The 25,447-nt window shown below is 44.9% G+C and overlaps 1 protein-coding gene across 4 annotated transcripts in view; it reads right to left on the minus strand.

Moving 5' to 3' along the window:
* cbfa2t3 (CBFA2/RUNX1 partner transcriptional co-repressor 3) overlaps window positions 1-25,447 on the minus strand; it is a 46,997-nt gene that overhangs the window by 8,559 nt on the left and 12,991 nt on the right. For 3 of the 4 annotated variants that reach the window (XM_074615330.1, XM_074615348.1, XM_074615357.1), the window contains exons 2-7: window positions 10,463-10,618; window positions 7,053-7,294; window positions 6,007-6,096; window positions 5,049-5,230; window positions 1,925-2,208; window positions 438-523 (exon numbers count right to left, since the gene is read on the minus strand). In XM_074615330.1, coding sequence (XP_074471431.1) covers window positions 438-523; window positions 1,925-2,208; window positions 5,049-5,230; window positions 6,007-6,096; window positions 7,053-7,294; window positions 10,463-10,618 — 1,040 coding nt within the window. The remainder of the gene's footprint in view (window positions 1-437; window positions 524-1,924; window positions 2,209-5,048; window positions 5,231-6,006; window positions 6,097-7,052; window positions 7,295-10,462; window positions 10,619-25,447) is intronic. The other variant, XM_074615338.1, reaches the window with a different exon arrangement.

Here is a 25,447-nt window from a genome sequence, read left to right on the forward strand (position 1 = left end):
TTAGCTATATTTATTTCAGTGAAGTGTTTCTAATTTGGCAGGGGTCCAGGCCTGGCCGGTTCTCTCCATGACTGCAGCTCTTGTCTCAGCTGCTCTCCCCAGCTGGAGCTGCGCTCTGCTAGGTCTAGAGCTCCATCTGGGGCCCTGTTTCTCTGTGTGAGTGTGCATGTGTGTGTGTGTGTGTGTGTGTGTGTCTAGTGAACATGATTTTGTCTTCATGGAGTTGGGTGCCAGGGAGCCAGATAGGTGTCAGTCTGTTGTTAGTTCACCAAACTGACACAGACCTCTTATGGTCAGCTGTCTGTCAAACGCACGCTCAGATGGGACAGAGGTTGTTTTAATCACCTGCTGACCCCTTAGCTCTATTTTTTCCACTGCTTCATTGTGTTTATGAATGAAACAAAGAGGTGGTTGACATTAACCTTGCCGATACGTACATTATCGAGGTGCTTCCATTCCTCTGCCCACTCTCGATCTGTAAGACGGTGGTCAATCACCTCCTCTTGGCGGGCTCCATGCACTGCTAAAAGACAAACACATGAGTCAGATTCAGCACATATACAATATACAGAAATACTGACTTCAAGCTGCAAAATACTCCAATAGACACCTATAATATCCTATAATACCTATAGGGTGCTGCAGGAATGAGTCCTAAAACCCGGAAATGAGTCAGCATTTTAGCACTTCTGGTTCCCTCGTCTCGAAGTCAATGAGATTTTTTAATAGGTTTTAGTTAGATGCCTGAAATAAGGTCTGTGGTTAACACAAGCTAAAGAGATTTTAACGTTTTATTATATCCCACTCGTGAATTTCTAACGTTTTACGTGTCTTAAAAAAAGCAATTGTTAAGAAGTGGCTAAATGAGACTACAAAACGTCATCACGCATAAACACTAGTCCGCCTTTAGCTGAGAGGTGGGGAAGTGAAATCATGCGACCGTGTTGTAGTTTGTTTATAGCCTGACGTTAGCTTCTTATTTCTGGCGATTGCATTTACACTTCAAAAATCATAAAAGTGATGTTCAATTGTGGAGATTATCTTGCTGAACAAAACATACAAGTATCATAAATGTTTCTTTGCCACAGATCTTATTGTCTACAATAATCCAGAATCCAATGGGAAAATCCCATTGGCTTTTTGTCGAGGGAACCAGGGCGATGCTAACTTCCGGGTTGACCTACAAAAATCCATCATCCCAGCAGCACTTTATACATGGTGGACACTTAACTAGCTATGACCATGCTTGACAGGGGACCTGACTGAATTTCTAACCCTGTATCCAGTCCTGACTGTCAGAGACTTGTGGCACATTATAGCAATTAAACAATCAAATCAAACCTCTCAGGTCATGTATCTAGAATAACATCCAGATCTGGTAAAGATATTTTTAGTGTCTGATGATTGAGATCTTTCACAACTGCATCCATTTATAAAAGTAAACTGAAAATGTTTCTATCTACACACACTTGCGATTAGTTACTGTGTGTGTGTCTGTCCAGGTTTGTGTCTATGGGGTGGATGAGAGTTCATTCATTTCTTGTGGTGGGTGTGATGGACTTTTTCTCCTCACTTCTTTTTTTGTTATTGTTTTATTGTCTTGTATTTTATTAATCGTGAAGTTAGTTATCAAAGTTTAATTTCAAACAAAATAACATATCACCTGCCTATCAGTGAGACAGTTCATCTCTTTCCTTTTGGGAAAGCAGAAGGAAGGCTTATATGGTTGCCACAGTTGTAGCATATAGGCATGTATGGATGTGATCTTTATATAGACGCACTGCCACAAGGATTATCACACTGGACTGACAACTGGCCTTTGTTCTCTACAGACAGCCCACTTACATACACACTAGCCCACGGTCGTGACCATATAACTGTAGATCAATGGATTTCTCAGACCCTGTGAACACAGCTGTCTTACCTGTCGGCCGGTGCCGGTCTCGGGGGTCGCGGTGCTCATTATGTCTATAAGCGTCTCTGTATTGGTGCGCCAGGGCCATGTCTTCTAAGCGATAGTGCTGGGGTCCTACTTGGGGGTTGGGTGGGTGGGGCAGGCCGTTGGGAGGGTGTGTGGGGAGGCCGTTGGGAGGCGGGTGAGCGGGGAGACCCGTGCTGGGGCTGAAGCGTTGACTGGGGCTGATGGTGCAGGGCCTCTTAGCCAGGTGCTCCGGGTGTAACCCATCTCTCTCTGAGCTGTCTTTGGTCCTGTAGAGGAGGACAGGGGAGTGGGGTAAAACATTAATGAATGATAAAACACTCGGTAATATTATATAGTATATGACATGGCTTACCATGATCCTATTTAATGTGGTGGCTATAATAGATATTTTGTAGGAGCCTATACGACTGTGAGGACCCATTATGCTTTTGTGCTTTTTCCCTTTCCTTTAGTGTGTTATAGTTTTTTTGTTGCATGTAAAATATCTGCAAAGTTACATAGCCCAAGGTCCACACCAAAGGGAATTACTCTCCCCCACAGAAACACTGCTCCTGAACTGCCTGAAACGCCTTCATTAAAGTCCCGCCTTTTATTACGTAACATGGTGATGTCACCAAGTAAGACATTTGCATAATATCTGCCTAGCGGCTAGTTTGGCACGCCCTCAAACAAAGGTAGTTAGAGCGGAGCTAGAGCACAGTCCATAGAGTTTGGTTCGATAAACCAATCACAACAGTGGGCCAGCTGACCAATCAGAGCAAAGAGGAGGAGGCAGGAATTCAACAGAGCGTTTCAGACAGAGGGTGAAAAGAGGTGCTGCAGCGCAGCCGGTATGAAAAAAGTAAAGCAATTTTTAAACATTAAAGCATGTAAACATGTTCTAGTAGAAACCCCAAATAAATGTATGTACCTGAATATTAGCATAATAGGTCCTCTTTAAGAAAATGAAGCCACTAAATAATGTCAGCACCATGCAGTTAGAATAATTTATAATATAGTATAAAAACGTAGACCCCGAGCAAGCAACTGTGTTGACAAAGACATGAAATGCAGCGTTGTTCCAGCAGTGGGATATGTGGTTTATTCTGATCTACAACAAAACAGATGATTGTTGTACAATTCAGTGTTTATTTGCAAATATGCAATGCCCTGGCACAGCCAGACTGCATCCCATAAGCTCTGTTTCCACTACCACATTGACCATTATTCCACAAATGTCCACCAAAGAATCGATTCAACTGCTTCAGATAAACTCTGGACCACTCAGAAACTGTTTTGATGCTAACGGGACTACCTCGGCCACTGCATGGCTCATTTCTCACCTCAATTTTATTCAGAAACAGATTTTTGACACCGCATTAATGTCTGAAAGCGGTCTACTTCATCTCTCTCCAGCTCGTCCATCTATGAGCTCGCCAGACCACAATGAGTAATGTGAAAACTGTGCAATGGCTTTGCCAGGCTAAATATGCAATGCCAACGTATTACTTCATAGTTCTTGGAAAACAAGCCCGAGCAATGACCAGAATGGCCTTAAAATCAGATCAAGAGGCAAAAAATTACACGCTGCAAAAACATGTCAAAGAAATAGACGGATTCATGTCATGAGGTCTGATTGGCTGTGTTTGTGTTTACCATAAACTGTCATAACAATTTTATTTTTTTACACCATGTAGTATTGTGGATACACATGTTTGAGTAGTGGAACACAAACATGTTTTTTAAAGTTCAACAACTCCCACATGGTGCGTGCAAACACACACACACACGCATCCCTACTGAGAGCTGCTTTGTTGTTCAGTTACAGTAAGGCAGCGCTCTTCCAAAGCTTTTGCACAGCTGTACGCCATATGTATCAAACAAAGCCAAGTCCAACTGTACACCCCGCGTCTCAAGCTCTTAATCTGAATATCCCTCAGCCGACTCTTAGATTGCAAGTATATCTCCCTCCCTCCCACCCTGCTCTCGGGCTTAAGGGGCAATATGGGCTGAATGCTGTGTGCTTGGCAGATGTTTAGTGACACTCATTTGTGTCTGTGTACTTTAAGTGAGTGTGTGTGTGTGTGTGTGTGAGGTTGTGTTTTCAAGCCATCTGGACAGTTTAAATGGGAGTGTTGATATTAATCTGTTTAGCTGGATGGCGATAGCCAGGCATTCCGACGCAAATCACTCTTTATCATCCCCCGGATCAAAGGCGAATAAATGCAATGTTGCTCCGTGTAGATGATGTGTGTTTATGTGTGTGTGTGTGTGTGTGCTCGGTTATCCATGTGTATATTTGTGTATGTCGGCTCTACTCGTACACATCCCTGGCTCTAGAATCTGACAACAGCTGGCGCGATGTAGGCCCTGCCCCAGCCTGAAGCGCCCTCCCCCTCCTCCACCCAGCCTCCTGCTGTGTATAAGCCACAGGTCAGGAGGCGGAGGTGTGCGGATTACAGTGGGATTGCACGTTCAGCTCCAACCCTTAGTCCCGTCCAAACCACCACCGCCCACCTCCCCACACCCCACATCCAGGATGTGCTCAGTGTTACGGTCAGCACATCACCATCTGGACACATCCCTGACATATGGACAGCTGCTGGGAGCCCGCAGGTCAGGCAGTTGGAGAGAGCGAGAGGGAGAGAGAGAGAGAGAGAGGTGAGGAAGTGGTCGGAAAAGAAGGACAGTGCCAGTAAGAGAGGAAGAAAGGGAAATGCCAGCAATTCTTGTGTCATCTTCTTAAGTGGGTGAATAAAGCAGAGCACTGGGGAGAAATGTGGGACAATTGCAAGCCATAGCTCACTGTTGGTCTGTCTTTGGGTTGTGCCGAGGACAATCACTGTACGTCACTCCCTCTTCTCTTCTCTGTTTGCTTCTCAGACAACTCTTTCTTTTCCTACAGTGCATTTATCTCCCCCTCCCTCCCAGACAGCTGGCAGAGCTAGCCTGGCATCAGGGCTGTCCAGACTTCCGCCTCCCGCACAGAGGATTTATAGCTTCCCCTTGTCGCTTGGCATTCTGAAATACCCTGAAATAATTCATATATAACAGTGTGTGTGAGAGAGTCTGCCTCTGAAGTCTGCGTGTAATGCATGTTTTCTTGTGTTTAATAGAGATATGCTACCTGTCAGGGGTCCTTCTCTTGCCGTGCTCATTCATCTCTAGCATGATCTCGGAGGAGTCGAGGGGCGAGCTGGCATTGGCGTCCAGGAGAAGCTGCTCGTGTTGGGCCAGATACTGAGCTGGAGTCTGCTTGGCCAACCTGGCACAGTGGAGCAACTCTCTCTGCAGCAGGGGCAGGTTTGCCTTCAGTGGTAAAGAGAGGGGAGACAGACATCTCTGGGTTAGGAGTGAAATAAGTTGTTGCAGGAAGGATATAGATTTATTGAGCCGATGTAAATGTAGAGGGGAGTGTTAAGTGGACAAGAGGTGAGCTAGAAACTCACGGAGGAGTAACAGATAGATGGGGTGAGAGTGAAATAATGCCAGATTAAGGTGAGAGAAAAAAAGAAAGTGATAGATGAAGAGACAGGATGAGATAAGACAGGTCCCCTGACACCTTCCTCTGCCATGTGTCTCTCTGTCTCTCTAGGGTATATGTGTGTGTGTGCGTGTGTGTGTGTGTGTGTGTGTGTGTGTGTGTGTGTGTGTGTGTGTGTGTGTGTGTGTGTGTTTCAGTGCTGTCAAATAGCTCTCTCAGACCTGTCTGGTTGATATAACGCAGCCATTGCTGCGATGTCCCAGATGTGGAGGATCATCGCACGCCAGGAGGTCTGACACCCTCACACACAACACTTTTAACGGACATTCACAAGCACATCCCTCCTTTTTCTACATGGTAGGCCTACTACAAGTACAGTATACACATTATAGGTTTCCCTCTCCGCCTCTCTATGAATCCTTTCTGTTTGGAGGCAGACAAGTAGAAAAGTAAAAAGTAGAAAGAAAAGTATCTGCACACACACAAACACACAGTGGTCCTGAACACTGGCCATATGGACAGCAATGGTAAGCTCTGATCACGTCTATTGAAGACATGAGGCTTGATTTAGCTTACATAAAATCTGTGGACCAGTATTTACCTTCAGGAAGGGAATGACGAACGGCCTCAGAGGGAAGTTGGTGGCCTCGTGAAGTTTGGAGTGAAACTCTTCGATGGTGAGAGTGGAGTTCTGCTCAAGACAACAGGGAGATTTAGACAAAGAATCGCTAACACTCTTACACAGCCGCCGAAGTCCCGAAAGATTATATATTTTTTAGGGCTGTCAAAGTTAAAGCGATAATAACATGTGAACACAAATTCATTTTAACGCTATTCATTTCTTTAACGCATAAATGCAACTTACAGTTTTTAGGTTGTAGCGGGCTCAGTTTTAAAGCTAGAGTTGACGAGGAAAAACTGTTATGGCCATTTTCAAAGGGGTCTCTTGACCTCTGACCTCCAGATATGTGAATGAAAATGGGTTCTATGAGTACCCACGAGTCTCCCCTTTACAGACATGCCCACTTTATGATAATCACATGCAGTTTGGGGCAAGTCATAGTCAAGTCAGCACACTGACACACTGACAGCTGTTGTTGCCTGTTGGGCTGCAGTTTGCCATGTTGTGATTCGAGCATATTTTTTATGCTAAATGCAGTACCTGTGAGGGTTTCTGGACAATATTTGTCAATGTTTTGTGTTGTTAATGGATTTCCAACAATAAATATATACATACATTTGCATAAAGCAGCATATTTGTCCACTCCCATGTTGATAAGAGTATTAAATACTTGACAAATCTCCCTTTAAGGTACATTTTGAACAGATAAAAAATATGCGATCAGTTGGCGATTAATCACAATTAATCATGGACATCACGCGATTAATCACGATTAAATATTTTAATCGATTGACTGCCCTAGTATTTTTTTTTTATCTTGTTTAAAAAATATAAACCAACTTTCGGGACTTGGAGGGTGCTGTACTTTCTGATTGTTGTACAATACAAATTTACAATATGTAAATTACTCTGCAAGACATTAATTAACTGTCATCAAGCATAATAAGTTAAAGGAAAGAGAGCTGTTGAATGAATGAATAGTGTTGTGGGAAAGATTCATCAAAAATAATTCAATCACAACTTACCACCAGCCCCAGCACAAGGCTGCGCACTCTCTCCCCAATCTCCGGCGATATGTCGTTGCCGAACTGCTGCAGCGTGGTCAGGAAGCGCTTCAGTTTGCAGAGTTGCCGGGCGCCGCAGGCCGGCGGTAGCTGCTGGTTGGAAAGCGAGGCCGTCGAAGACATGGCCGGCCCATTACTGAAGCCGTTAGGAGTGGACGGAGCACCGTTCAGCGACGTAGGAGAGTGGCTGCTCCCGTTCAGCACTGCGGATAAACAAGACAGAAGGAAGAGAAGACGTGAACTGGGTCAGTAGTTTTGGAGAGGCCTGGGGGGCATCTGACAGATCTGGGGGCGTGATGCGGGCAGAAGCACTTCTATCCTGCTGATAGATAAGTGTGTGGTTGAGATTTAATATAAGTAAAGCACACAATAGACTCTGCACCACGCCTGCGGTACATGATGCACATCAGTGGTGCAGTTTTCTGCCAGTTTGACTTTGCGCTGTGAGTGTGTGTTTGTGTGTGTGTTTGCAGTAACTTCAGCTGTCTCACAAGTGGTACCATCTGACCCCCTCCCTCCCCCTCCATCTCCCCCCGGTATCAGTCTATTCCACCCTGCTCCTCACCCTCCTCTCCCCCTCACCCACTCACTCACTCACTAGGACACAACTATAAGAGGAACTTGTTAAAGAGGTGCCAAAAATAGTCCTGTGGCCTGTGTTACTTTTATTCCAATAGCAGGTGTGTAGCTAAATCTGGCCCTACACATGTCCACCAGCTGAAAGTAGATTTGCAGCTTTAAGGTTCAGAATAGACTCAGCATTCATACACATATATAATCACTCGTATATTCCTTGCGATGCCGGCACAAACAAACTCACAAATAACTCTCAAACACACGCACGTTTGACCTTTCCCCCTGTTTTCATATTTTCATATCCGAGCCAGATTAAAATGCATGCAGAGTACATTGTTTTCCCTCAGATTAAACATCTGTGTATGAGATGTCTGTATCTGTAATTAAATGATTGTATTTCATTATAGAAACATATGTAAGCACTTAAACTGAGCACGGTATCCAAACTATAATTTTATAACCGCTGCAGGAACTTAATCTTTTCAAAATGTATTTACAGGACTCTGCCATGAGCCGTTGCGGACTGTAACCTATACCTCGTCGTACTCATACTTTAAAACAAGACTTCGTATATTTAAGTTGTTCAAAAGTCTCGTTCCTTGTTGCTCTAATCAACGGGTTGAGGGCCTGAACACATATGGACTAACCCATGTGATCCCGACAGGCAGCACTTGTGTTCTGGTTTTGGAGAGAGAGGGAGAGGTGCAAGGAGAGAGCTGCACTGCTGACCGCCCGCCACAACAGGTGAAACAACATGGCCTGTCATTGCTATATAGGGAAGAAAGTAGTCTACACACCGCCAACGCCATCCCCGGCCATCGCCGCCCAACCAGCTGGTAAACAACGCGGACGCACGTACACACACACACACACACACAATGCCACAGCCGCTCTCGCACATGCGCTCAAAGACACTTGTGCCACTAGCAAGGGCATTCTGCACACCAACACACACACACACAAATAGATGCTTGCAGAGACACACACCTGACACACAAGTGACTCCAACATTTGTTCACCAGAACAGGGAAGAAACACATATTTGGAATTTCTCTCCCTTTACACAAGCATATAAAGTGTCCATGACCGTTGATTTAAGAGGGACAAATGACCGTGTAGTCCATTGTAGATGCAAAAGAGTATTCATCTCTGTAATTTATTACAGATTAATGGATATTTTAATGTTTAGCAGGTCTTAACTTAACGTTTAACACACTGAAATGTCATCAGTGAAATACTGGGTAAGACTTCATTTTACAGGTCCGCAAATTTCATGGTTATTATGTGATAATTATCAAGTAACCTATTTGAAATTTCTTTGGAATTACTGCCAAATTACCTAAATATTTACCTAAAACTTTATCGAAAATGACTTTATTATAAACATTATTTAATAATTATATGCTAAAATAGCATATAATGGTTAAAATAGGGCCCTTAGGCTTGAGAAGCGGCTGTGCGCTGCTCTTCATCAGAGGTGGAAAACCAAAACTAATAGAAAACACTTCTGATCAGGCACAAATCTCACCATTGTGTGACTTATTATCATCTATTTAACAGCAGAAATAAAGCATATAAATTAACTTTGTATTCTTTTCCTGGAAATGTATTAAAGAAATTACCAGCTATTGGGAAATAGCGGAATATAATTATTAAATAATGTTTGTAATAAAGTAATTTTCAATCAATTTAGAGGTTAATATTGGGGTATTTCAAAATTTCAAATAGGTTACTTGCTAATTATCACCTAATTACCATGACATTTGCGGACCTGTAAAATGAAGTGTTACCAAATACTGTTGTAACAAGAGTTAAATCTAAACTAGACTTTCACTTTCAGAGCAAATTTAGAAGAGTTTTAAGTTTTTTGGGGCAGTGGATAGTTGAGAATTGAAGGGAAACAAAAGGATAGAGAGGCTGGGAATGACATGCAACAGAATCCAACCGTGGATATTGTGACCACAGTATATGATATGAATCTGAGCCTCTAGGCCACTGGTTGGCCCAATTTGGTACAGTTTTTTGGCATTTGACCTACAAATTACAAAATCTATGCTTAGATATGATGTCAGGTCTGTAGAGAAGCATGATTTGCAATGATGCAATGTGATACCAGCTCACATAACTATGGCTTTCTTGTCCAAAGCTTACTGGGAAATGAATAGTTAGAGCTGTTCCAGCAATAGGTCGCTAGTTCAGCACGCCTACCAGTGTTTCTCACACCTGCCTGGTTAACTGCTTGCTGACATGATGCCTCAGGACAAAAGGATCACCTTCAAGTCAAAGAAAACATATATCTCAAAGTACCTAAGCTAAACAACTGCAGTGGGTCTTGTACAGCTAAAGCAGGGCTGTACAAGACCCAAATACCATTTTTTGGGCTTCGAAGCTTCAGTGAGAAATATTCGAAGGTATTCGAAGCACATGTTCATCTGTAGGTTACGTCTGTCTCCATCTCCCCCGTTTCAACGCTGCTGCCGCACTACTGTACACACGCGCACCTCTAATCACTAATAATTATTAATGTTGAATATGATTAATATTGTGGGATTATTCATTATTTGATGGGATATTTGGGGATTTATACATTATTATTATATATAAAAAAATATATGTATTTTTTTTAAAACAAAGCATTTTAATAGTGATTTGTAGGTCGAAATCAGCAATGGTTGAAGCTTCAAACCTATCAGGTCAGCCGTAAGCTAAAGGTAAAGATTTTGAACTCTAGACAAGAGACATATATATTTAAAGTTGACTAAAGGTGTCATTAATCTTAAGAAAATAGTCCTTACTTGATTTACTGGTAGCAGGGGTGAATGAAGCATTGCGATTGGTTGCTTGGCTGACCGCCGGGGGTGGAGGAGGCATGGTGGGTGGGGTGGACCTGGGCTGGGTTTTCACATCCGCAGGTGAATCTGGCATTGTTCCAACCTTCTGCACTCTTCTACCTGCGATTTGAAAGAAGGGAAAACAAGACAGTCATCAAGATGGAGCTCCAGCATGAAACAAAAAAAATTCAAAGTGGAGACAGCTGGTTAAGGAGGAAACCACTAACATTTTCACCTGGGAACCATCGATTGTTTCCTTAAACCAAAAGCCCCATAACAAAAAAAGAAGCAAAACAAATCAATGCAGGGAGTGGAAATGAATCCAAACTTGTATTGTGTCTCTCTTGTTGGAGATTCATGGGCCTGGGAGACATACAGTAACACCTGCTCACTCGCTCAGCTGCTGCTGACTGAGAGCCCCCCCTCCCCCCTTCTCGCTCGCTCTCTTCTTCACACACTCCATGTAGCTCTGACATCCCAATCAGTGCCCCTCCACTGTAACCTCCAACCCCCAGACACACACACACACACACACATGCACACACTCCTCCCCGCCTGTCCCCTCTCGTCCCCTAGTTCAGACAGCCGGCTTGACAGCCAGTGACAAGTGCAGCTGGATCTGCTGCTGTCCGTCACTGTGGACGGGCTTTCAGCAGAGCTCCGTCCTGCTACCAGGAGCTTCACTGTCCTCTGCCAGACACCCTGCCAGCACCAAACAAGGCAAGGCCAGGCTGTGTAGCGTGAAGGGAATGGATGGTACAGCGAGGGACATGAGGAGAAAACATGACACGGGGTGGACGTCCCACGGCCTGTTGCATTACATTCGTGGCAGGGGGGGCCTCATGCAGTCTATACATACGGTGTGTCTTCAACAAAAACACTCCCATGCACAAACATCAGACTATGAATAAATAAGCAGCAGGTCTTGTTATTTAGTGATGTGTGTTGACTGTCTTTCTGTGTATGTGTCCGTCTGTCCGTGCAGCTGCTGGAACCAGATCTTTCTGTAATGTAAACCTGAGCTGAGAGGTGTGATGACTTTTGCAGCCTGTGAGAAGATAGAGTATGTGTACATGTGTGCAACTGGCAGAGCGCAATAATAAAGAAATGTGCACTATGCAATGAAAAACAATGAAATCCATATTAAGCATATACACATAAATGTGTGTATTTCTGCACTAGTGCTACACTCCGCCATTAAGTGTAGTAAACGCGTGCAATCATCATGAAAGAGGAAGGACAGAAGGCCCTCTTCTAGCAAAGCAAACCACAGTGTAGACTTTATGTGGCATTCATTGATTCTCAATAACTCGGTTCTCTCTGTTTTTTTTGTCATTCAGCTGTCTCTTAATGTATTACAGGAAAAAGGAAGGGAGTTCTGTTCCGTTCGCATAAATGTGAAACCCAAACAAAAGCCAATCAAAAGCGTTATATCACATTTGCACAGAGTTGAGGTCACTGCCAGAGCGGCCCTGTCATGAAAGGGGTTATTAGTAGGCAGCGATTACCCCTTGTTATACTACTAATAATAAAAATAATACCAAACCAAACAGCCAAAGGCCTTTTTATACATCTGAACACTGTTAAGAAACCTCTTTTACAGCTGCAAATGTATTGTAGTCACCAAGTAACACATTAAATCACTTTCAAATAATGTGCTTTTCATTTCACTCCTCGTGAGCCAACTGTGAAGCCAGTGTTTTCCTCCACAGGACTCCTGCCTCAGTTGGCCTCGGTCCTCGGTGTTAGCCTATTTCTGAGAGCTCATGTAGACGCGTTCAACAGCTGGTGTCTGTATTTAAAGAGTGCCACTCTGGAGTGCGCTGTACGAGGGCCATTGACACAGTGATCCTCAAGAACACGAGGGGCACTCCGCTGTTTTCCCCCCATGCCAGACGTACTGAACACAAACACACAAGGTTGTAGATAGAGAGGCAGATGGGGAGGGCTGGTATAAATAGACGCAGTCATTCTCTCCTAAAGAACCCTAAACACACAAACAGCCTCTCTGTGCTGCTGAATTGGTGGGCTGCTTCCTGAAGGGAGGCAGTCATATGTTTCAGTAAACCTCCTCTTTGATCAAATTTACTGTGGGTGCTGTCGGACTTACTGTACATGCAGTAGGCATCCTAACAAACATGCATTAGCAACCAATCGTACTAACTTTCCCAGTTTAGGTCCCATTGACAAGTATGACGTTACACTCAAATGAACAAGAGCTGGGACCATGTGAGATCAAAAGATCAGGAGAGTGACATAAAACCACTATTTCTGTCACTTCTTCGAGAGGAGAGGAGAGGAGAGGAGAGGAGAGGAGAGGAGAGGAGGATGAGGGGAGAGGAGAGGAGAGGAGGATGAGGGGAGCGTCCCGTCTGTCTGTCTGCTCCCACCGTGGGATTATGGACAGCTGTTTAATCTGACCAGCTACAGGGACAGGGCACACACATCACATACGCATCGTGCTCTGGATTTCACTTTTAATACATTAGGAAGTCTGCTAGGTCTGCAACCCCATCTGTGGCCATCTGTGCTCCCATTGTGCTTTGTGCTGAAGGACGAAACGCTCAAACCGAGAGAAGTAGAAAGAGAGAGGCTGGTACACCAGGTGAAACAGACCTGTGGTTAAAGGTCCAGGTCTGGACTGGGCTCACGCTCCTGTCTGCAAGCTGCTCTATTTCCCCCCACAGGTTTTTATCTGGCTCTCTGAGAGGAGCCACTTTGGGATCAATACAGCTGAGAATAGATCTGCTCAGGATACAGATACATTGCTGTTCAGCCCAAACACTCACTATTGAATATTAGTCTGAAAACAATACCTACCTCTCTGCTACTGCTGCCTGCCTCTGCCTCTCCGACTCTCTGAACAGCTGTATGTCTGCACGTTTGACGTAATCGGGGCCAAAAGATTGCTCACCAAAGAAATAGTCTGCAGTCTAAAAATGTTCTCCGTCTTCTGCTCTCCCCTTGTGCCATGATGAAACGAGATGAAAAACAATTGTGAGACACACAAAACCGCAGTTCATGTACTGTACTGCTGCACACACACGGCGTAGTGGTTTTGTCTAACTTTCTAAAGCCGTTCTGGGGTGTCATTATAGATTTAAAGCTGCAGTGGGTAGAAATGGAGCAAATATGGTTAAAACAAGTTATTTCTTTATAAAACAGTCACTATATCCTGACAGTAGTGTATGAGACAGGTAATCTGAAAAAAAACACATGTGCCTCTGTGTCCTCAGGTGTCCTCCGGTGCTCCTAATGGCATCTGCCAGTTTTCACAGACCGGAGGAAAACAACCAATCAGAGCCGGGCTGGAGTCTGCCGTCTATGAGCAGCTGTCAATCACTCGCAAACTCTGATCAAATGGTAAAACTAGGCAGCGCTGATCAAATATGAATCAATATTCTGTTACGGTAATGCCTATTTCTCTCCTCAAATGTTTTCAGAATCATCTTCTAGTGTACTGTTTAGCTGTAAAATTAAAAAGTCTATGACTCGGCAGCCATGTTGAGATCAGTTGAAGAAATACCAAGCAACGCCCAGCAGCCGGAGCACAGCCAATAGGAACACTCTCTCTGAAATGACCTGTGATTGCCCATTTTCTCCCATCACAGGTTTTTTTTTTATCTCTCAGAACACTTGAATTACAATATGCTGAAAGGTTATTATGGATTTTTTGCCCAATGATGCCAAAAACATTCTGCCTACTGAAGCTTGAAGAACATATGCTTTCAGTAAACCCCCTTAAAAACAAACATACACAAATAAATACCATCATGTCATCATGACGAGCCATTAGAGGGCCATTCAGATGCATTTTGGTCTCATTTCACATTGGCATACGTCCTTCTGTTGACTGTATCATGTGTGCTCGTGCTTCCACTGGAAATACAGCTGCAACTTATTAGCTTTAGCTAACCACTGCACAACAGTCCCCTTAAATCCCCCCTGTCTATTCAATCTCTCGCAAGAGACTCTCGCCAGTGACCACATAGCCTTAAAACTCTCCCTCTGTCTCTCGCTCCTTACATCCCTCCCTCCCTCCCACTGTAATTCCCCATGTCTCCAGGAATGCTGTTGTTTTTAATTTCTCCCAGCTGCTCTGGCTGGCTGCCCGGCCGCCTGCCTTCCCACATCTGTTCCCTATCAGGCCGCTGAGGAGTCCACACAAACAGAGCCTGAGCCCCTGGCCCCCAGCCTCCCACCAGGCCTTCGTATCAAAACATGGGGATTGGAGCCCTGGACCTAAGACTTGGGGATACAGCACCCTCCGTTCTCATACTACCAGCCCAAATGCCATTCACAAGACTGCTGACATCAGTGGCACACAACCAATATATCATCTAACCTAGAGCAATCTACAAAAAGAGCATGTTTTCTTCTTGATATTTCTTATATATGCCTTGTTATCAGTGTGAAGTCTGAGCTGTGTCACAGGTAAGATGGGAGTGTGTCTGTGTGTATGTGTGTGTGTGTATTTGCGTGTCAGCACGCAGGCCGCCTCTGCAGACAGATCCCAGACTCCACTTCATCTTGAGCTGATTTAGAGTTCAGAGGCTTTAAAGCCCTCACTAATGACAGGGTGGGAGACGGGCCTGGTGCAGAGCCTGCACACAAACACACAAACACACACAACACACACAAATAGATACACAAATGTATGCACACATGCTCACAAGTTTGCTGAATGCATATGCTCACGCTGCGGACACAAACACATATTTCCCCCCTATGTTATTTGAGAACCCCTGTGATAGTACACATGCAGTGCCGGCTGAACAAACATGTTGAACAAAAAAACAAACTGGGGATGGGGGGGTGGTGGGGGGTCTCCTTAATAAGCACTGACAAAAGCCCTCCTGTCTTTGATCAGATTACCATGAGCAAATCATTGACGAGTCACCAGTTTTTCCAAGTCAAAAGCTTCAACGTTTTCTCTAAAATGGGTAAAACTGGCAAGAAAAACAAGGAGTGAGGATGGATTAAAGAGAATTTACCCGGGGCTACGGGTGCTAAGGGTAGAGGAGTTGTACTTCTGCCTCTCTGAGCTGCAGGGATCCTGTCACACAGTGCTTCTATCTGTGAAAGCTGTTATTGATGTAATTGTATTGAAGTTCTAGCGACCATCTGTTCTCCTCTGGGAGGGCCCGGCTCCTCTCGTCGGCAGTGAAGTGGTTATGTGCAGCATATCACTGCTGCCGACGTGCTCGCAGAGAAAAAACTTCCTTTTCAGATTTTCCCAACGGCTGCTAATAAAATCCAGATGCTAGACTGGAGCTGTTTCTGCCTCGCTCCCTTGCCGCTCCCTCTTCCTCTCTCTCTCCTCCCTCTCCATCTTCTGTCTTTCTACATCTCTTCTCTTAGCCCCCCCCCCTCCTCCTCCTATGCTGCTCCTCTGTCCTTCTACACTGCTAATCATTTATTTTGCTCTTTTCATCTACCTCTCCTCTTTTTGCTCCCCCACGATCCATCCATCCTCGCCTCCCTCCAGCCACTAACCCAGAGCCATTCCTAAATAAAGGAAAGTATTTGTGACATCCAGCCGAGGCGGCCGTGCCAAGAACAACTCCCTGGCTAGCCAGACACATCTGGAGTGTGTTAGGACTGCACTGGGCACCGGTACCAACACTGACTATCCCACCACACATCGAAAGTGGTCACAAATACTGGACCTAGGAATCATAAACAAACTAGACTGCCGGCATACATTTCCACAGTGACTAGCTTGTTGTTTTCATCTCACTTCGACAACTGTAATCCTTGTTGCTCGCCAGACAGCCCAGCAGCTGTATGCACGAGTTCTCCATTGTACTTGTGTTGTTTGCTCTTTTTTTCAGCAATTTGCAGTTTATAATTGTGCAAGTACTACCGTTATATTCTGTGTATGTTCTGTGCGAACTACATTGGAGTGCATGATTGTGCATTGTGCTTCTGCTTGTATCTGTGTGTGTGTGGCTCCAGGGTCTCTGTGTGAGAGGAGTTGAACACCTGAACATCAATAACTGTCATGCGGGCCACCTGGGACCCCACAGCCAGCTTGCACCATGGGCACACAGCCATCACCAGCACAGCTGCCACAGAGCGAGAGAGAGAGAGATGTGGGGGAGGAAGTAGGAGACAAGACACACACACACACAGCTATATGACTGTGCATGTACATCTGGTAATGGGTCAGAGAGACAGAAAGACAGAGAGAAGGATTTACATGTAGCCTCTCCTCTGCATGATAACTCTCCTTTGTTTCCTCTCATCTACGTCTTCTTTTTCCTCGTCCTGTCAGCCGTGTGCTTCATTTTGCCAGCTGAGAGCTCAGCCTCGGGCTGCCACATTTCAACATCAGATCAGACTTTCTTTCGTCATTTTGTCTTTCAGATGAGCTAGTTGGGCTCCATCAGACATGACACAATTCATTTTAATATCCAGCACACTGTTGATATATACTAGTATGAAATGATGCACGAGCCTAAAACTTGTTCCTGTGTCTCTATACGATATTCAGAGCGTTAATATAGCATCAACAACTATTTGCTATGTAAAGATATAGAGGAGTAATGTCTACCTGAGCAGAGAATGAAGTCGCTCTCCCTCTGTGGGTGTTGGAATCAGTTTCTACGTGCTTTGTTGACGTAGCTGGGCCGGCCGTGCATGCTTTTAGTGCATGTTTGTGCATGTGGCTAGCTCACGTCTGCCGGTCTGCACTGCGTGGCGAAGGTTACGGCTGATAACGCTGTCCTGACCAACCGCGCCGCTGCTGAAGCGTAGCACCCACCCTCTGGTTCCCCCGGTTAACACTGTTAGCTCTGTCAGCACTGTTGCCATTGTTTTCACAATTAGTATTGTTAGCTGTGAGCCACCAGCCCAGCTGTCGCCATGTTGAGAGCCGTGCGGAGGCAACAGAAATGCTCCTCATCAAGAATTTAGCCCCTTTAAGACCCGAGATGGCTGTTGCCAAATTTGAGTCCTGAGCCCAACCTGAGACTTGAAACTGCAGGGTTTACTGACTGTTAGCTCACTCGGTAATGCAACGCATTGGCTACACTTTTCTTCTTTCCTTTCTTCCCACTGAGCATTGCATATCTACCTGCAACACATGGCATGCATGGACACAGATGGTTGGCACAGTAAGAGAGAGAAGGAGAGAAAGATGATTTTCTTAATACATTTCTTAAGAAAGTAACCGTAAACATATATTTAAATAGCAATAAAAGAAAGAAAACATGTTCTGTAAATTGCCTCTGTCTCAGGATGTTTACAATGAGTGCACTTACATAAATCAGCTCCCTGATCCAAACACCTGCAGCCTCACCCAGCACCAATTAGCTCATCAGGCTTTTAATTACTCTGTTAATTGCATACAGGCGGCATGAAGGGCAGCCTGGGAATAGGGCAAGGGGGGCCTCCTGAGGACCCAGCCTGACAAGCCTGATAAACAAAGAGGAGGTTTTTCTACCAACGGCAGCCACAACAGAGCGACTCTGGAGGCCGAGAGGAGAAGCAAAACAGGAGACGAGAGCTCCAAGTGCCTCATCAACAGCACTGTATAGCACCGAGTGATATCACTTCCTGTTCTGATCTGATCGGCATGGAGGCTGTGAGCTGAGTGATGAGAGAGGCTGGGGGGAAAGCTAGCAGAGACAGAGAGGAGGAGAAAGTTGTGCGTACATCTGTGAGAGGCTATACTACATCTGGATTAGTTCATATTGGTCACAGGAGGGCGGGGGGAGCGGGGTGCGTTGGGGGGGGTTGGAGGGGCGGCTAAGAGGAACAAGCGTGGGAATGTCCCACTGTTAAGTTTAGGGCATGTGGGCTTATTGTATTTGTGGGAGAGTTAGGCTGGAGTCTCCACAGAGTGACCTGTCTGTCACAGAGCTCTGCGATAACACAAACATCCTCTTTACTGCCTAATCTGGACACACACACACACCACAAGGCAGCTGACATGAGAACATGAGAAATTCTGTATTTTTGTTTTCACCTCGTGTTATTTATTCTTCATCTTTAGCAAATGTCTCTATTGATCTGTTAGTGTATCAGTCTGTCTCCCCCTCACAGCAGATGTCCTCCCTCCATTTCTTCCAGGAGCAGTGTTTGAGGAGGTGTATCCAGGAAACAGTGGCCGGGCGCTCACTTCCTGTGTGACAGGTGTGCGATGGAGGCCTGACAGCTGCTGTCCTGCTCTCTCTTTCCCTCCCTGTATCCCTCTCTCCTGTTTCTCCCTCTTTCCAGCCAGCTGCAGCAGAGAGCAGCTCTTGTTTGTTCTTACGTCACCGCTGCTGCCTGCTGATTTATGGAGCACAAAAGACTTAGGTTTGACCCTGGCAACACACCACGGCAACTGCAGCATCTCTGTCCTTCCTCCTCATAAACCCCCGACTCTTTACATGTGAATGCGTGAATTGTGGCTGCCTATTTTTCTCCCTCGCTCTTATGCTTTGTGCGCCGTTTTCAAAACCTGACACTGAGCTGTCACTTACAGCTAAGATAGGAAAACAAACAGCAGATTAGTCATTCTCCTGCTTGGTGTCATGTATTTCATTTCGTTCAGTGTTAAATGTCTGCTCTGTCACTATGGAGCTGTCAGCGCTGACAAAACCGTCTTGAACTGCTCCCCGGCCCGCCAGCGCTCTCATACCTCTTCATTTGGCCTGCAGGCACAGTAACAATAGCTCCTGACATTAACCAGGCACGGGTAGGGTGTTCTGTATTATCCTGCAGAACCCCATAGGTTTCACACATACACACATTGACAAACATAAACCGGAGCAGGAGGAGGAGGAGGAATGGGGCATTCATGTGACAGGTTAGAGAGAAGCTTTGACAGTTTCTCCATTTAGCCTACAGCCAGCTCATGCTGGAAGCTGCCGAAATAAATACCAGATACTCCTCTGGGACACGAGCCGACTACGGGACGCCGCCACGAAAACAGAGCGAGCGGGCGGGCGAAGGAGGAGAGCGACTGCCAATAACATGCTGATTATGTGAGCTAATTGGCACATTAGGAGGACCTGCTGTCATGTCACGGTCAAAGTAAGTGGACAGCAAACAGTGACGCTATAAAGGAACTGTCCCTTTGTGGATTTTAAGAAGTTTGAGTAATTCTATTAGATAATGCCAGTGTATGAACATTTTAATTCATCCCTAAGTTGCGCATTAACATTACCACTAATTAAAAGGTCAATTAGTGGCAGTTCTATCAGGAAAGCTAAATCTAAATCAAGAATTCAACCTTGCATACAATCCTGGTCAGGCCTTCTTAGACTGCTTTAGGTAACCCACAATTTAAACACACAAATTAACAGTAAAAAATAAGATCTACTCATCCTTCTCTCCACATACCATCTTTTTAACTCTACACATCAATGTTGTAAAACGAAAATAGACAGAGCACATGAGGACATCAGTATGTGTCTCCTTCAAAGTGACTGACTAAGTGTCCCTACCCCCCTGATAGTGTGCGATACTTAGGAATTAGGACCCATGGCAAACATTTTATCCTACTATTCTATTTTAAATATTTTAACTGCATAGGCTGCAATTGGACGTTTTTGACTGGGGTCCCCTAGGACCCCAATACATTGGTCTTTTTAAAATGCACAAATTAAAACAGATACAGAAAACAAAGATATGAAGTCATTAGGAACGAATTGATTGACAGAGTCATGAAAAATTGGAATGATGGAATAAAACACCTGATATAAGACAAAAGTAGTATACCTCTGGGGTCTGCGGGGATCCCAGTTGGTAGGATGAGGGTTAAGTTCTTAGCTACGCCATATGATTATGATTGAAATGATTAATAGTGTGTTTGAGGACAGTTCACTTGATCCTTGTTCATCTTTTTGCATTTTGTTTTACTATTGTGATATAGTATATTTGTGTGTGCACAGAGACAGTTTTGTAGTGTCAGGTACTAAATGATGAAATCACAGGGCAATAGGGATGTTTTTTTCTAACTTTACTTCCATCCCGCGTGCATCCTCTTGATATATCTCCTGATAACGACAGCGCTACATTTCTGAAATGTACCGTCAATGTGATCAGGAGGAACCTGTGATTGATACCACAGTATTCAGAAGGTGATCTATGGTCTCAAACATAATCACAACACTCCTCCTGTTTATCTGAAAGTCTACAGATGTATATATAGAGACGTTTCCTTAAAGAGCACATTACTAATGGGATGATCTCCCTCTGAGGTAGCACTTGAAAGACAGAGTGGAAAGCATCAAACACAACCCCTACACCCCGCTGCGTGACTTTAAATGCCAGGCGTCGATGACTCGCTCCTCAAAGTGACCACTGCTCTTTGACACATCAAGAAAATCTCTGACCTTCCTCTCTCTGCACTTCAAATACCTCTGAGACGCTAAAATGCTCCATTTCCTAGTGAAATTAGTACTTTACACTTTTATCTGAATAGGTAGAGTTCGCCTGTGTGAGCGTGTTTGTGTGCCTGTGTGTGTGTGTGTGTGTGTGTGTGTGTCGAGAGAGAGAGAGACAGGGAGGCAGAGGAAGGAAGGCTGGAGCCGAGATTAAGGTCTGTACAACTAACTGGTAACACAACGGCACTCAGCCTCCCATTTGAAGAGAGACGGAACCATCTGTGTGGCACAGGATCTGTTTCCAGGAGATAACGGCTTTTTTTAATTTCACAAATACTGTACACGGAGAGAGAGAGAGAGAGAGACGCGCCTTCCTTCCCAATCTCTGCCTGCATGCTCCTGTTGTTGCAGACGTCCAGAGAGGACCGCTTTGGAGTGGAGGCCTTAATAACTCCAGTCTGTGTTCCTTTGTGCTTGTTTACTCCACGCCTGTGATAAAGGCCTTCGTGTGGGGCAGAAGGAAAGGGAGGGTTTCATTCTGTCAGGTAGCAGTGGCGATATGAACTTCCTATTTTCTCTGTTGGCTCTGTCCATTTGGCTCGATTAAAACGGAGCTCAGCGCTACCGTAGATTAGCCCAGCTGTTTCCTGTGTCTGACTCTGATCTGAACACACTTCCTACCCCGAAGCAGAGGGAGGAGGGGGGGTGGGAGGTGACAAGGTGCCGCCGCTGGGAGAATGGGCTGAGGAAGAGAGGAGGGTCAAGGGAAGGTCAGAGGTCAGTGGGCGAATGAGGAAGTAAAAGGTGAGGTGGGAGAGTAGGAGGTGAAATAGGCACAAGACAAGGAAGGGAGGAGGAGGAAGCGTTTCTGTCGGCAATTCAGCTATACGTACTCTACATGTGAATTCATCAATGTTGTGACATTTGTTTCCTATTGCATTCATGATTGAGCATTCCTGTGCACTGGAAATGTGCCTCCCTTTTGAAACGCATAATTGAGGGTGCAATTTGTCGGCGCTGTATGTGCTGAAGTAATTTTAGTCAAATGAAGAGTCAATTCAACAAATAATTTCCAGAAATGCTTAGCAATAAATGGTGAGCCCTCACCCCTTGAATGTCGCAGATAAGGTAGTAAGGACCTGCTCTGCATGCATGGAAATATGGAGAAAAGATGGAGATCATTCCAGTGGATGCAAAACAGTGTTATAAGAAATGGTGAGTGTGCGTGTACTATATGTTATTCTTGGGAATCCGAGTGTGCATTCAAGGGAAAAGCGAACAGGGGGAAAAAAAAGAGAGAAAGAGTGATATTTCACACACACATTTGGGGTTTTACTTGGCCTCCACCCTCCGCTCTGCTCCCACGCTGTGGCGTCAGCAGGCCAGCCATCCAGCCAGTGTGTTTCTCATTCCATCAGATGTTGGGAAGCTGCTTGCTTCTCCGCTCTTAGTCTCTGACATTCTCCATCTCCCAAGAGAGGCTGGGCAGCCTTGTCGCAGTAATGTCAAACACATGTGGAACAGACCAGGGCATGAGCAGACCAACACACACACACACACACACACACACACAGCACGGAGGCGGCCAGAACCGCACTGGTCTTTCTTCCCACTGTGTATTAGGATAAACAGCAGTGAAACCATAGAGATTCAACGCTTCATCACTCCTTAAGTCACTAACTTGCTCCCATATCTAGACAAAAACATTTACACACCGATCTCAATAAACTCACTTTAACTGTACAGTAAACACAATGTTTCGGCTGCACAAGGCTGCCGTTAATTTGTCATCCCGTACACAAACAGACCAAACAACAACTAACAAGTCAAATCTTATAACGCTCTATAACGCGTCACTGTGTCCTTGTTAAAAAAAACATCCCAGTTTAGTGGTCTATCATGAACAGACACAGGGCGGAATAATATAACCAACAATTATGGCTCCTTCACTTTCTGCGGTTTTTCATCATACTGTAGCTATTTGTTCTCCGCCACACAAACTAAACAGGATGCAGTCGTCCCTCTTATTTTGAAAGTATCTTTATCTATTCCATGCTTATGTTCTCGCCCTGGAGGTAAAGCTGTGCAACAATCAGCTAATCTGAGAGAAAAATAGTACCCTTGAGTGCTTCTTGACTGAAAGCTTGCGTCACAAATAAAAAGACAATTGGGAGTACAAACAACACAAAACAACACAAACAACACTGGTTTACACATGTTAAAAGGCGCAAATATGAACTGCACAGACAAACCAGCTGGTTTTGAATCATTCCGTGTGCTGTTTGTGTAATAATACAGTTTTAGAGAGGGAGATTAGTAGTGTTGCAACGACTAATTGATTAGTAGTCAACTATTAAATTAATCGCCAACTATTTTAATAATTGATTTATCGGTTTGAGTAATTCTTTAAGAAAATAAGTCAAAATTTTCAGACTCCAGCTTCTTAAATGTGACTATTTTCTGGTTTATTTACAAAAGAAGACATGTGAGGACGTCATCTTGGGCTTTGGGAAACACTGATCGACATATTTCACCACTTTATAGACTAAACAACAAATCCATTAATCGAGAAAATAATCAACATATTAATCGACAATGAATAGAAACGTTAGTTGCCGCCCTAGAGATCAGGCTCACCCCTTAATATAATATATACACACAAACATAAATATAAATAGGCTGCACATGCACCGTGTAACTTTGTGTCATTGCCAGACCTTGTAAACACCCTGGTGTAAAGGATATGCTCTATAGCAACGGTATCCAACTTGGGGGTCGGGTTCCCCTAAGTGGTCGCCAATAAATCTGAAGGGTCATGAGACGAAAAAAACATTTTCTGCTTCAGAAAATGTTTCTCTAATGTTTCCTTTTTCTCTTTCCTGCATAGTTTAATATCTTAAACCTCTTTCAAAACTAATAGAACGTGTATGATAAGGGATCACGAGTAGATACTGCTCCCTTTCAAGGGGTCGCATGACATCAGCAACAACGCTGTATATACTGTATCAGTTTGCTGACTTTCAGGAAGGCCATAGACACACACACACATACACAGACACACACACACACACACACACAGGCCAGATGTCTTTGGCTTGTGTCAACCGCTTGGCTTGTCTTGTTGTGTGATGGCCCAGGTGTCTGCGCTGTGCTGACCACCTGACTGGCTCGCTGTGCTGCTCGCAGCTCCCGCCCACCCGAGGCCATCTGCTCCACTCATTAATTAGGAGACAGCCAGTTTCACCTGCACTGCCCGCATTTAGATCACAATAATTACCACACACACACACATACACACACACAGCAAGCACACTCAACAAGCCCACACACTAATACAGTAAACACTGTACACAGATCCTGCAGCATCCAGTATAGAAAGAGCCAGATGACACAGACTTTCACCATCACCTGATGACCTATCTGGTTAACATTGGCACATGCAAGGGTACAAAAAGGCCTTTGACACCTTGATGGTAAAACATTAGTCGTGATGTGCCTGAAATAGCAGCAACGAATCAACAGAATAATGAACCCATGGTGAAGCAAAGGGCAGTGTGTTTCTTCTATTCGTCATGAAATAGCCGAGACGTTATGCTGACTCTCTGCTGGCCTGTGGCTTTTGCCTGCTTCCTGTGGTATGTTTCCTTCCTGCATATAAAACAGAAGACATCCCATCCATGCACCTGTGGTAAGATGGGAACTGAGTAAACACTCTGCAGGCTGGGGGTCATAATGAATGGCCTGCCTTTTTAAGAGAGCTACTTAATGATGAAGTGGGGACATCTGCCTTAGCGGGCGGCTGGCCGGGCCCAGCTGAGCGATGGGGCGGCCGGCGTTGGGAGGAAAGAGGCTGAGAGATGCTCGCTCTGTGGTGGTGATGGTGGTGGTGGTGGTGATGGAAGTATAATGTGCGGTGAGGCAGGGTGTCTGCACTGCGGTTTCACCCCTGCAACCTCCCATCCATTGTTCGAGACTATTATCAGCTGTTCAATTATTCAGATGATATTTACCAGGGCCAATTATACAGGGCCGCGTCCTGCAGAGAAAATGGCCTGAGTGTTTTACTGTTGCACTCACAGGCGGAAGAGTGCGCTGCTGAGGCTGTTCAAGTGGGGGATAGAAACCTTGTTTCTTCTCAGGGAGTGTCCCCCACAGTCACAAAGGGGTTGCTATGAATTATATGCAACATGATTTCAGCTTTTTTTTAAATTTGCGATTGTGTTTATTTCCTTTGGTTGCCATAGTATTCCTGTTAAACACCTCCTCCTTTAATGTCTCCACAAGTTGGGATAACCAACACCCTGCACTCACCAGAAAGGATTGGTTTCACACAAAAGTGGACACTGGCGAGAGTACAAAAGGTAGAGGTTGTATTCTGGTGCACCGTGGAGTTCAGTTCAGGGTAAATGTCTAAATGTATCCCTTCACACCCATCACCTCCGTCCAGGCCAGGTGGACTCCGAGTTCATAGACCAAACAGTTTGTGTCATCACTTTGATGCTGCTGGGGCAAACAACTTATGAACCCCCCCTAAGTCTCTCTAACACAGCTCTCTCACCACATTTGCCTCACTATAAAGTGACAAAAAAAAGTAAACGAAAGGAGATAAGTGCATATATTGTTATTAATA

Source organism: Sebastes fasciatus, chromosome 2, assembly GCF_043250625.1.
Source record: "Sebastes fasciatus isolate fSebFas1 chromosome 2, fSebFas1.pri, whole genome shotgun sequence".
NCBI classification, from domain to species: Eukaryota; Metazoa; Chordata; class Actinopteri; order Perciformes; family Sebastidae; genus Sebastes; species Sebastes fasciatus.